The sequence below is a fragment of the Chenopodium album genome, chromosome 9, assembly GCF_948465745.1.
Source record: "Chenopodium album chromosome 9, dcCheAlbu1.1, whole genome shotgun sequence".
Taxonomy (NCBI): domain Eukaryota; kingdom Viridiplantae; phylum Streptophyta; class Magnoliopsida; order Caryophyllales; family Amaranthaceae; genus Chenopodium; species Chenopodium album.
This window is the reverse complement of record NC_137842.1, coordinates 44,463,137-44,477,277: the sequence shown is the minus strand read 5'-3', so window position 1 is coordinate 44,477,277 and position 14,141 is coordinate 44,463,137. Positions and strand designations below refer to the sequence as shown.

The following is a 14,141-nucleotide window of genomic DNA, read 5'->3' as shown; positions in this document are numbered from 1 at the left end:
GTTTTTATCAAAATCTTAGATGGTTGGATATCTCTTGAAATTATCTTTTCAATGATATATTATAATATTAATTCCGAGCTAAACGAAAAAGATATAAAAGAAATACAAAACTCTATCGAAAACTGACACCGTCCCACTATTTCAGCCATATCTTTTATTCTACAAATGATTTTTATCTGATTCAAATTAGGTTAGAAATTAGACTTCAAGATCTTTCCAACGGCATATTATTTATCTCATTCCAATTTCTGGATCAAAATATATGATAAAAACAAAAATTGCAAAAACTGTTGTCTATCGCAAGAGTTTTATTATGATTCGAAATCAGATCTTTTCTTGATTCTTCAACCCTTCTTTTTCTGTAATAATAAAGGACATATCATCATCAACAAGCTTGAACACCAAAAATCATTCTCTCTTCCTCTCTTAGAAACCAAAAAACCATTCTCTCTTCTCTCTCATATTCTAAGCCTTAAACCTATTCTTCTAATTACACAATTTCCCTAAGCACTCAAAGGAGTCCATACTTAACCCGAGGTTCCGTCCATAAACCAAGGCGTGAAAGGTAGAATTAATTGAGGGTTTGGACCAAATCAACTCTACATTTTATTTAATTTTATTTCAATTTGATTTATTTTTATTGAAGTTACTAACAATTTATTCATGATTTAGCAATTTAAAGGAACACACGGAATGTGGTAATTAATTAATTTAATTACTTATTTTATTTTATATTGCTTGTATCAAGATTAGAGTTATTATTATAATGTCATTTGACTCACGATATTATTGTTAAATTGCTTCCAATGTTGATGTTTACTCTATTGTTTATTGTTGATCACTATATTTCATATTTAAAGGGAATATGTAATGGAAAATCACGACTAATAAGATAATTTGGACGACCAGTTTAGGTTCATTTTTAATCTTGTTGTTTAATCGAAGTGATCACAATACTTTAGAATTATATGTTGCATTAACAATCAACCAATTAAGAACAATTATAGTTTGGAGAAAATTGAATCTTTGTTTGTATGTCATTGAGAGAGATCGCAGGGAACACTTTTCACAAAAAGAATCGAGTAGATGCCAATATGGGCGAATGTGACTCCATGACTCACTTCGTACAATCATCCTCGATCCTCCTTTTCGCGGTTCCAAACCATATGGAGTTAGTAATCTCATGGATTATGAATGGGGAGTGACCTTCACGTGTCAAATGTTGTTGCCTTTCGTTGTCCCTTATTCGTGGTTCCTTAAATGATCCGTGAACGGTTTACAAGTTCCTTAAAAACTTGTTGGCGACTCTGTACTGTCCGTGTCCCTAATCGTGTATGTCAATTCCCACTTCTTATGAGTGCTAAGCATATTCACTTATGCTTACGTAGGTGCGTTTCGAACGATGCCTGCAAGAAGGCATTTTTTTTAAGTTTAATATACACATGTCAGCATGTGGTTGGTCAAAAAATAAATGAAAAAAGATAAAAATAAAAAATAAAAAAGCCCCAAAACTACCAAGGATAAAAATTAAATAAAAAAAAAACCAAAACCCGTCATTAGGGATCCATTTCCTCTATGTCCTTGCCCTTTTAAAAGTCTAGGACTTTACACTTTTTAGGGTGTGTAAGGATTTGAATTTCTCACTGTTTGGAGGACCTTGAATTAGAATTGAGTCTTCATTACCATTTTTTATTAGAAACCAATAAAGAGGAGCCAATGAGTTTTACGAAAACTCATAAACCTAGTTCATGCCTTTCTCCTAAGTGGAGTTCAAGGAATAATTAGCATGAATCATAAGTTTACCAATGCCCAAATTGGTCTACTAGTACAAGAATTTAGTTCGGGAGCGAGGGCAGTGGCGGAGCCAGGAATTTCCGACCGGGAGGACAAATGAACCTCGCTTAGTTTGACAAAAACATTAGAGCAAATTAAATTATAGTAAAAGTTTTACAGCTCAAAATTATTAAATACGGAGTACGTAGTAAAAAAATCAACATCATATGACAAAGTTTCCTCCATAAACGAATTTGACTAAGGGTTCATAACTTTTTGAAAATTTTGAACAATAAATAATATAACTATTTAAATGTAAAACTTGTCATAATTACTCCGTACCTATTACACTCGTAATTTGAGTTAAGGTTCATGCAAAACTACAATTACAATGATTCAAGTACGTATATGAAGTAATTATTAAGAAATAACTTGAAGTAATACTATCTCACACATTTAAACTACAATTACAATTATTCATATAAGGATAGGATTACGTAGTAATTGTTAAGAAATAAATTATAGTAATATAAACTATAAGAAGTAATATAAATTAAACAATTACCTTAACGAAAACATACTTGTATAAACTAACCAAAAAAAAATGCCAATGAGAAGAATCGAATCCAGCCCTTAGATCACATTGATCTATCAAATACACTTTTGACCGCTGCGCCAAGTACTTTAGTCCATTGCATTATTCACAAAATATTGTATATATACTATACTATTTTTGGGAAGGACAGCTGTCCCCCCTTGTCCCACGCTGGCTTCGCCAGTGATTACAACGAATGTAGGTATTTATTATTTAATTGAAATTCGTAAAAAGCAAGGAAAAAATAAACAAGATTTGTCTTGGCTTAAGTGATAAAACAATCAATTAATTTATTCAAATCTAGTCTTATTTAAAAATATAATATTATATTGAATCGAATAATTAAAATTAAAGTTTATTTTAAATTGGTCAAACAAAACTCATTAGTATATTCAAGTGATTTAAGATAAGAAAGGACATGTGATTTAACTAAGTGCTCGGGAATTACCACTTTTCATTGCTAGATCTTCGTTTAGAATGCAAATGTACCCCGTTTTGTTCGGGAACCTCCATCATAAGAACAAAGTAATAAATGGATGCGTATTTAGGACAAGAGGGTTAGATTATTGCATAAATTCACTAAGTATTACAAATAACTTTCTGGCTATTTTTTTTATGTGTTAAAAGCTCATTTTGAACCTCTATTTTTAGGGAATGGTTGAGATTACGGTTTCGGAGAATTTGCGACAGCAGGGGCGCTTTAGAAGTTGCGCATGGGCGATGCACATAAGTATAAGAGTTGCGTTGCTCTTGGTAGTGTGACTTATGGTCTTACGTATGGTTGTATGGTAAGATTTGATTTAGTATTTTTCTGAAATTCCGAATCTTTGTAAGCGCAACACTGGGAGTTGCGTTGGGCTACTGAGCGCAATGATGTAAGTTGTGCCGGCTCCCGAGCGCGACTTCTTGAGTTGCGCACAGATTTTCTTGTGGCAGCCCTAGATTTTAACCTTAGTGCTCTAAATTCGTCTGAAATTAGGTTTTATTCATGGATTTGGCCTAATTTTTTATTAAGCTTAGTCTATTAAGCTTTAGCCATTTCGTTTGGGTCGAGTTAGTCTATTTTATGTGCTTAGGCTTTGATCAGTAGTCCATTGGGATTCTTTACTCCAATCAAGTACAAAGATGGAATTATTTATCGTCATACCACTTTCGCTCGGGATAGAGGATCAAAAGTAGAAGTCTTCACCAGCCCCTACCACGATGCCACCACGGCCAACTCGCTACTAGCCTCGCCCAACCCCTTCCCTTCGAGCGTCGGACGCCGCCCAGACCTCCTTCCCCTCCCCCGGTGTTAGAGTGCCCCGACGCCACCCTCTTTTTCCCCTTCAATCACCACAAAATCTAGCAAAATCCCCCGAATGCCAACCCCCAAATCTCAAACCCTAACCCTCACGTCCAATCTCCGGCAACGCCGATGGTAAAGGGAGGAGGGAGAAGGAAAAGGAAAAGGAAAAGGAAAAGGAGCAAAAGGCTAGAGCGATGGTGAGGAAAGGTGCAGCTGGATCTTTTCGGCGGTCGTGGAGGTTGTTTATGGATTTTTAGATGGAACGGAGAGGTTTTACGGGAGGGTTTTAAGGGAAAAGGGAGGGTGGTCTGGAAGTGCCGGCACAGGGGGAGGGGAGGGGGTCTAGGCGGCGGCTGGCATTCGGGGGGGAAGGGGTTTGGCAGGGTTGGCCGTAGTGGCACCGTAGCAAAGGGGCTAGTCTTGGTCGTTTTAGTTTTTATTTTTATTTTTTTAAGTCGTTCATATGCTAACACGTGTCTTGTAACCTGTACTATTAGGTTGGATGACCAATAGGGAATGCTAGGGGTGCTAAACCTTCAAGCCGAGCCCGAATAGTGGCAGGCTCGGCTCGAGCTCGTTTGTCATAAAGGAGGCTCGGCTCGAGCTCGAAGCTCGACGAGCTTTGAAAACTTGGGCTCGGCTCGAGCTCGAGACTCCAAACCCAAGTTCGGCTCGGCTCGAAGCTCGGCTCGATTTGAGTTGATGACATAGGGTGTGTACCACTAGACATGTCTGACAACATCAATATTCAAATGAGCAAATTGAATCTAATTCAATAAATTAATTAAAAAAAAATACAGCCTCTACTCAAAAAAATACGACTGAAAACTTACAAATTGAAAGCAGCCAAACTCAAGTAACAAGCACAAGCTTATAATTATATAATCAAATTCAATAGCAATTTATAGTCACATAATAAGATACTCTTGAATTGAATTTTTTATAATGAGATTCATACTTAGATAAACAAACTAACCTCCAATTCCAGCCATAGTTGAGTAGGCGACGGTGAATAGATGACGGAGAACACTAATTCGCGGTGGAGCATGAACAACAGTAGATGTGGACTCGTGGATTGTGGATATCTGGTTGTTTAGAGTTGAGAGTGTTTTGAGGGTAGAGTGTTTTGAGGGGGATGAAGGCCGTGAGGTATTGGAGGTTGGAGTTGTGGTTAGGGTTCTAAAAAGTCATGAGAATATATATTTTTTATTTTTTTATTTTTTATTTTTTTTATATTTTTTTTAAATATCAAACTTTTTTTTAATATATATATTTTAATCGAACTGTTCACGAGCTTTTCGAGCCGAGCTTTGACTTTCTTAGCTCGGCTCGTTAAGGTTCCGAGCCGAACTCGAACTTGAGTCGAGCCTCATAGAACCGAGCTTTGACCGAGCTTTGATCGAACCGAGCTCGAACAGTTCACGAATAGCTCAGTCTCATTATCACCTCTAGGGAGTGCTATTGCCAGACGGGGAAGGTTCCGAGCCGAACTCGAACTCGAGTCGAGCCTCATAGAACCGAGCTTTGACCGAGCTTTGATCGAACCGAGCTCGAACAATTCACGAATAGCTCAGTCTCATTATCACCCCTAGGGAGTGCTATTGCCAGACGGGGTATAAAATTCGGATTAATTAAAAAATAATGCAAAATTATGATTAATATTGACGGATAATGCAAAGTTGAGATTAATCATGACAATTTTTCCTTTTTATTTTTGTCTTTGTGTTTATTCTCGTCTTCTTTTAACTACCCAAGGTATCTATCATGACAAAAAAAAAAATTAAATAAATAAATTAATAAATAAATTAATAAATTAATAAATAAAAAAATGAATAAAAAAATAAAAATAAAAATGTATCTAACAAAATTGGGAAGTTGGCAAAAATAATATTACAAGTAGCATAGTTATAATCGTCGTGCTCTTAACTAAGAGCCAAATACTTCGTAGTTATCACCGACAACGTCCTATAAACGTAAATAAAAAAGAACGTCTTCAGTCTTCTCACACGTATTTCACAGTCAACTAACAGCTTGAAATGCAAAACAGATGCTGGAATTTATTTCGTACAACAATAATCAATGGTATGATTACTTGATTAGTATCAACCATGTAACCAACAATTCAGCCAATCACCAAGAGTTTGATTCAAACTAACAAAGTTATTAACTTACAATAATGCGACATTATTATAGCTTAAATAGTACTACCAGTCTACAACTAATAAGAACATTACAGATGATTTAACAAATTTAACCACATATTTTTACATTTCATAGTTAAACTTTCCTCAACCAATTAGTAATTATATCAGTCTGGAATTATTAGTCACGATATGCAGTGCGACAACAAAACCCGACAAGGTACTAAACCATGATCACAAGTCACAAGCACAAATTTGTGAGTTTGAATTATTGATAAAATCAGCCACCCTTTTAAGCAGATCTTTAGCTTCATCACAATCAGGCTTATACAGATGAAAAACATGACCTCTTCCTTTACTTTCCATAAACTCTAGTTCACCTTCCCATTCACCATTTTCTTGACCTTCCCTTAAAACTTCATAGTATTTCACTCCTCTTTCTCTTAAGAAATCTTTCCCACCGACACAAACCAACACCTTCTTACATCCAACAATCTCTCTTCTCATTTTCTCCGGGTCAGCAGCCGGGTTCAACCTCGGGTCTAAAACCCCGGTCGTATCTGGGTAAAGATAATCCCATAACCCATTGGGCTCGCTGTCTCCGAAGAACGGATGGACCATTGCGATCCCTGCAAAACAAGACTCAGACCTAGACCCAGACCCATCGGACTCAGACTGAATCCGAGTTACAATGTCATGGACAATGTTAGCTCCAGCACTATCCCCAGCAAGAAAGACCTGATCAAAATCAGCCCGGTCATTGAGCCAGGGCTCGGGCCCTGACCCGGTTGAATGAGATAATACCCACTTTGTCGCGGCCAAAGAATCGTCATAGCAAACAGGCATCGGGTATTCCGGAGCGAGGCGGTAATCGACAGAGATGGCGATACAGTGAGCTTGTGAGACGAGGGAGTTGAGGTAGCTGTGGTAGATTGAAGACGAAGCAGAGTAGAGGCAAAAGGCGCCGCCATGGATGTAAATAAGGATCGGAAGTTTAGAGTTTGGAGGGTCAACTTTGATGGGTCGGAAAATACGGGCTGATAAGCCCGGTGAGATGGTTACGTCCTTGGAATTGACTAAGGTGGCTGAATCAAAGGATGGTGGAACAGTGTCGGTTTTGAGAAGACGTTCGATTCGGCCATCTTTGTAGACTCGAAGACGAGGGGAGAAATCATGGAGGATTTCTGATGACATTTGGACTTCCATTTTTCTTTGGTTTTTTGTATGGAGGTTAGAAAATGTAATGGTGAGAAAGGGAAGGGGTGGGGAAAGAGGGGAATATAATGGTGGCGGTTGGGTTGTAGCGTTGGGAGTTGGGGAGAGTATAAAGGGAGGAGGGGGAAAGTAGGGGTGTGTATTTATGTAGAAAATTGGAAGGTTCTATTTTTTTTGTAATTAACGATAAAACTAGTTTTGTGGCTGTTAAAAATTGAGAAAACGATTTGTGGAATTTTTTTAATTTGTGGAATTTTTTTTTATTTGTGGAATTTAAAAATTAGGATAATGATCCTTCTTATATATAATGCTTACGGATGCATATGCGGAGCTAAAAAGGAAAAAAAAAAAAAACAAAAAACAAAAACAAAAACAAAAAACAAAAAACAAAAACAAAAGAAAAAAATATATAATGTAGGAAATTATGACTGTTACCAAAATAATATCAAAAAATTGTTTTTTATTACCAAAACTTCTAAAACTTTTGTTTTACTACAAAAAAAAAATTCTAAAAATTGTTTTTTACCACCTAACGTCAACAAAACCGTTGAATCTAACGGTTTAAATTTATTTTTTTGTTCGAATTTCTTGTAATAAACATGTTTTTCTTAGGTTTAGGGGGACATTATGGCCCTTTGGGTCCAATTTGAGGTTGAAATTAATAGAAAATGATCGAAAATGACTCATATTGCGTGTTTCACGAGGTATTTAAAACACACAAAACGAGGCATTTGCGATCATTTTTAGTTAATTCTGACTTCATGTTGGTTCCTTTGGTTCAAAATGTCCCCCAAAACCCCTAAAGATCATGTGTTTGACAAGAAAATCGAATTTTTTTAAAAATTTCGCTAGGTTTTTGATGACAGGTGGTAAAAAATATTTTTTTATTTGGTGGTAAAATAAAAGTTTTAGAACTTTTGGTGGTAAAAAAACATTTTTTTTGATTTTTGGTGGTAAAAGTCAAAATTTTCTATTAATTACATTAAATTATGCGTGAGTTTATCATGCATCCATAACTTTATTTATTTATTTATTCATTTTAACGGGATCATGCATTAATAATTAATATCAAATTAGGATACATATTTAACGTTTATTAGTACTCCCTCCGTCCCCGATTGATTATCACTTTTGTCATTTTTGGCGACTCAAAATGTTAGTCACATTTGCTATTTTCAAGTACCATTAATATTATTTTTTTTTTACCAAAATTCTCTAACATTTGCAAAAATATTTGTGCAAATTTAACTTTCCCATGTAAATTTTACTTTTACATGTATTTTAATTACTTTCTCTCTCTATTTTTTTTTTTTTTTTTTTTGCATACCCAATGTAAATTTACTTTTTTCAATGTACTTTCTTTTTTTCTCCTTAATTCCCGTATTTTTTTAGCAAAAGTGACTATCAATCGGGGACGGAGGGAGTAGTTCTTAAGGCTACCTATATCATTACGCTTAGAACTGCATAAAATATTGTTCGATTTCAAAACTAAAGTGTAGACACCTAAAAATGTCTCCCCAAAACCAAACCCGATGATAAACAACCTTTCACAGCCATTATTGATCGGGTTGAGTATTTAATCCCGGGAGTGCTTAAAATTCATATTCGATCAAACTCAGTTCATAAAATCAGTCCTAATGTTTGGTAAAAGCATAGTCAAATTTATATTAGGCCCAAACTTTTTTTTATTCATTTCATATTATTTATTATTTTAGCCCAATTAATAAATAATAAACCTAAATAGCTCGAAATTATGGAATGACACTTAAAAATGCTGAGCGTAGTTAGAGTTAAAATGTATTTGGACTTAAAAATGGAAGCAGGGTCCACCGTGTCAAGGGCAACCTGTGCCGCGCCACGGCATATTTTCCCCTGCCACGATGCACATGCCATGACACGAGATTTTTTCGTGTTTTCTCCGCGTAATACCTAAACACATTTTATCCTCTGTAGGTTTGTTTTTGTCTAGCGTCACACGAAAGTACCCCGTGTCACACTAAAGTGTATCGTGTCACGACATATTTTGTCGTGTCGCGGCATGCTGCTGACGTGTCGCGACATTGCTTTTTAGGGTTTTTATCTTTTTAGGGTTCAATGTGTTCCCTCTGCTCATTTAAATACCCCCTCATTTCTGTTGTTCGGAGCATCAATTAAAATTCTCTTCTCTCTTCTTTGATCTAGCCTAAACACTAGCCTACCTTATTCTCTTAAAATACCTTCCTTAAGCACTCCAAGGAGTCCGTACTTTACCTGAGATTCTGTCATTAAACCAAGACATGAAAGGTAGAACTGTTTGAGGGTTTGGCCCCAAATATTTAAGAATTATATGTGTGCATTAATATTTAACCAATTTAGCATAATAATAGTTAGGAGCAAATTGAATATTTTGTTTGCATGCCTTTGAGATTACAAAAAATTGAGTAGAGGCCAATACGGGCGAATGTGACTCCATGACTCACTTCGTACCATTATCCCCGATCCTCCTTTTGTGGTTCCGAACCATATGGAGTTAGTAATCTCATGGATTATGAATGAGGTGTAACCTTCACGGGTCAATCGTTGTTGCCTTCGTTGTCCCTTATTCGTGGTTGCCTTAAATGATCCGTGAATAGTTTACAAGTTCCTTAAAACTTGTTGGCGGCTCCCTACTTTCCTTTTCCCTAATCGTATATGTAAATTCCCACTCCCTATGAGTTCCAAGCATATTCACAACATGGTTAACATAGGTGCACTTTGAAAGACGCCTACAATTTGGCGACTCCACTGGGGAGGATTCTTGGTTATTTATCAATTTGAGTGATAATTAATTAATTAAGATGAGTGGATGAGACTTGAAAGATTCTTGAAAAGTATTCTTGTGATTAATTTGGAATTTTTTGCATATGCACAAACGTTTTAACGTCGCATTCAATCCTGTCTCGTAGGAAAAATCTGAATAACCTGATTGCGAACGAAGAAAAAAAGGCACAAGTCATATTTCCTGGCTACCGTGTCACGATGTCGGGTACCGTTACGCGGTGCTCAACACCGTGACACGGTACATTATGCCGTGTCGCGGTAGTTCCAAAATCTTTCCAGTGGCTTTATTTTTCTTCTCACAGTCAGCTTCCTTCGATTTTTCTGAAAGTGTTTTCTACATACGTCTTAGCCCCGGGGATTTACCTCTATAACCCAAAAAACGCTCATGGTAATAAGGGTTCCACCGAGTTATTAAATCCTTCCAAACCATGGAGTCGAGTTCGATTTCATCATGAACTTGCGGAGCGGCCCGTTAGCATACACCCTCAAGGGAGGCTCCCTTGCTAACATGTCCAAACTTTTAACCATGGTACCCTTTGAAACCCAAAGCTTGACCATAGTTGAACATAGATCTTGACCTTAGGTTGCGAACTTTTATTTATATCATCGTGAGTAAGTGCTACGTGGATTATTTGGTGTTAACCCTACATGTGTTTGTTCTTTTGGACTAACCTATGACCGAGGGTTTTTATTTCCATATAGTAATTAGTACGGACTTAAAACTGAAAAAAATCTGGAAAAATCACACAACTGGACCTGGAACTGTGCACGTGTCACGGCAGCTCTGCCGGGCCACGGTGTGCAGTGCCATGACACGGCGTTTTGTATCGTCTGACGGTATAAAGCACCGTGTCACGGCAGTCAGCACCGTGACACGGTGCCCAGGAAAAGTGTCCTGTCGATTTATTTTTGGTTTTTGTGCGTGCTTATGTGGTTCGTATGTCCGGTTTGATGTCATGTATAACTGTACAGTCATAATACACGTCCATAACCTCACTTAATCACTTACAAGTCATGTCGAGTTCACACACTTTTCCTTGAGCCGTGCACCATTTTGTTTATAATCGTACTTTAGGATGGTCTTGTGTCGTTTTTTCCTTTTTTTAGGAGTAAGTCGGATGGTATCCTCCCATACATACCTTTTATTTTTCTGAAAAAAAAATGTTTTTCGAAAAAATTTCTTGTCTTTTCTTTTCCGGATGGGTCAAGGTTAAGTCTAGTCATTAAAGGTGTGTTTGTTTCAATGTCACAACACTTAATCAAAAAGTAGAGGTAGATTGTTACAGTTCAAGTCACTACCTCAAAAACCTCTTTTACCTAAGAGGCGTTCAAGAAAACCACCACAATCATCTCCGCAAAGTCTGTCTCCAGTTTACTTTCAACCAATGGCTTCTAAGGAGGATATTTAGAACATTAACAAGTCCATCGAGACAATGTCTACTATGATGCAAGCGATCACTACCAAAAGTCACTACAATAGAGCAAAACAATGTTACTATATATGGCTGCAATGGACAAGATCAAAGAGCAAATGAGTAAGATCACTGAAAAAATCACCTATGTGGAGCAACTTGCCACCTCTTTGTCCATAAGGGACACGCTTCCTGAGAAGTTTTCCACTGCTGACATTCCCAAGTTTAAGCCTACTTGTAGGGAATATTTCAAGCATCCCACACTTGAGCCCCACTGTGATCATACACTTAAGCATGGTGGCGTCCAAAGGGAAGGAAGTTACAGTAAAAGAGTCGCCAACAAATTTTAGGAACTTGTAAATCATTCATAGGATGAAGGTTACACCCCTTCACGATCCATGAGATCGCTAACTTCATAATGGTCTATAACCATGACTGGATATTCGGGGTGAAGGTAGAAATCCAACCTAAAAGAGATTGAACTTGCCCTAAAAATAGGCCTCTACTTTATTCTTCTCATATTCATGTGCGCTTTTTTACTAACATACAATCAAAAGGTTAACCCAAATCTGTTTATCTATGTTGGTTGAACATTAATGCACAAACAAATCTATTATTAGCGATCACTTGAATTATAATCATATTGGCCTAAATAAGATTATTAATTATCTTATTAAGCGTGATTACAAGTGCAAATTCCCTTTAAACATGCATAAAAGGCGTAATCAAACAATAACAATAATAAATAATATCAAGCAACAATCATCATCAAAATAATAATATTCTCAATCTCAAAGCATAAGAATATTAGCAAGATCCTAGACATGATACTAACAAGATTAATAACAAATCCTAGCATGTCACTAAACATTAAAGATCAAAACTTTAGCCCTAACATGATATTAGGAAAGAATAAGAAGCATCATAGAAACATACATGATATTAGAAATTTTAGTTATTACCTTAAACATGATACTAGGATTCAAAACATCCTAACATGACCAAACCCTCAGAAATTATAAATCTTTCACGTCTAGGGCAAAGGCAACTTCAAACTTGGCTAGGTGTGTCTAGAACTAATGAATGTGGAATTTTGTAAGAGGGAAAGGTTTAGAAAAAGAGTAGAGAGAGAGAGAGAGAGAGAGAGAGAGAGAGAGAGTAGAGAGAGATGATGGTTGTGAATGATGATTGTGAATGATTGAAAACGGGGAGATAAGACCCCTATTTATAGAAAAAATAATCCGGAAACAAATCAAGTCCTATTCGAAATAAAATACCACTTGTCACTAACGATAGGGGTTAGCGCCAGACGACAGGCTTAGCGTCAGGCGATAGCTGTGAGCGCCAAGCGACAGACTTGTCGACTTGCGCTAAGTCAGAAATCAAACACGATTTGTACGCGGAATCCTCTTCTTAATACAATTAAGCAGCTAATTTCGCGTTGATCAGATTAAAATCATTTTCATGACGAATCACTTATTTTATTCAAAATAAAACTCTTTAAAATATAATTATCAATCCTAATCTCATTAGAATTTAAAAGAACCATCTAGATTATTCTAGAAGATTAAAATCAATCCTAATATTTTTAGGAATAATAATTAATAGGCCCTCCTCTATATCATTGAGCCACATAAAAAATTCATTTCGGGTCAAATTTAATTTAATCCATAACTTCCTCATTATTCATCAGAATGGGGGTTATAATATATCATTGCAAAGCTCTTTTCGAGCCCAATCCAACTACACTATTATTGGACCCTTATCATGGATCAAACTAACTTGGACTGGCTATTTTCATAAATAGAGCGTAGAAAGAAATATTTTCAAAAATAAAAACATCCACATCACTAGACTTTTCACACTTTCACTTTGTTTGATAATCAAATCACGTGAAAGGTATTCATCATTGGGTTTATTTTTTGGGAGACACATTTGGGTGTCTACGGAAGCCCCCACTTTGAATGAGTTTGGAGAAACGCAAGTTTCGAAAACAAAAGTCAAAGTAGCGATAGGGACGGAGAATGATTCAGAATGTTATGCGATCCTAAATCATTCTTGTAACGCCGATACCTGCAAATTAGCGTTAGTTAAACAGATAAAAGAAACGTGTATCTTGCACCGTCGAGCACACGTCTCTGAAGTAACCGATTTGTTACTGTTTAATTGTTGGCGACGACCTCCACAGTGCCTCATGAACGCCATATAAAGTTAACAGTGCCTCGCTATCTTCATTTTCTTGTGACAATCCTCCACTATGCTTCAGGAACATCGTCGAAGGTGACTGTGCCTCGTCATCTTCAGGAGTTGTGGCAGTGCCTCGCCACGGCTGTGCCTCGTCTCTATAAACAATCTCCTCTCTGCTTTGGGACGTCGTCGAAGACCGCTGCTTGTAGCTATCTTCAATTTTATAGTGATAATCTTCTGAGGAAAATTATCGAAGACCATCACTTGTTGATCCTCAGTGCTTTGCTTGAATATTTTTTGTGTAGATGCTTCGCTGAAATTGCTGCAATGCCAGTACGTCGGCACATTTTGTGAGAGAGCCGGTACCTTGGCGCTTGTGCTTCTTTGTGAACCATTACTTCAGTGCTTGCAATGAGCCAATACTAAGGCGCATTAAGCTAAGTGAGACGATCATTTTTCAGGTCGATCACTTACTGCGATTGTAATCGATTCGACTACTTAATCATGTCAAATTTCTTATAGGGGCTAACTGGCGTACTAAGAAACCCAAAATCACTGTATAAAGTCCGTATAATCATTTATTGAGGGCCATGCGTCCTGTCGCCGCACCAACGCACGCTGATACGCTTTGTCGCCAGAATTCTGCTCTGTCGCCAGGCGACGGGCATTAGCGCCTGGCAAAAACCTTGTCATCTGGCGCTAATGTCGGGATTTTTGAATTAAAACCCCTT

The 14,141-nt window shown here is 37.0% G+C and overlaps 1 protein-coding gene across 1 annotated transcript; it reads right to left on the bottom strand.

Annotated features, from left to right (window-relative positions):
• Window positions 1-5,535: 5,535 nt before the first annotated feature.
• LOC145559788 (putative carboxylesterase 7) lies at window positions 5,536-7,134 on the bottom strand. The gene has a single exon (XM_081621092.1). The coding sequence runs from the start codon at window positions 7,001-7,003 to the stop codon at window positions 6,032-6,034; it is 972 nt and encodes a 323-aa protein (XP_081477218.1). The 5' UTR covers window positions 7,004-7,134; the 3' UTR covers window positions 5,536-6,031.
• Window positions 7,135-14,141: the final 7,007 nt, after the last annotated feature.

Excerpts from the sequence above, each read along its gene's own strand:
- LOC145559788 (XM_081621092.1), bottom strand. The coding sequence starts at position 7,003 with ATGGAAGTCCAAATGTCATCAGAAATCCTCCATGATTTCTCCCCTCGT.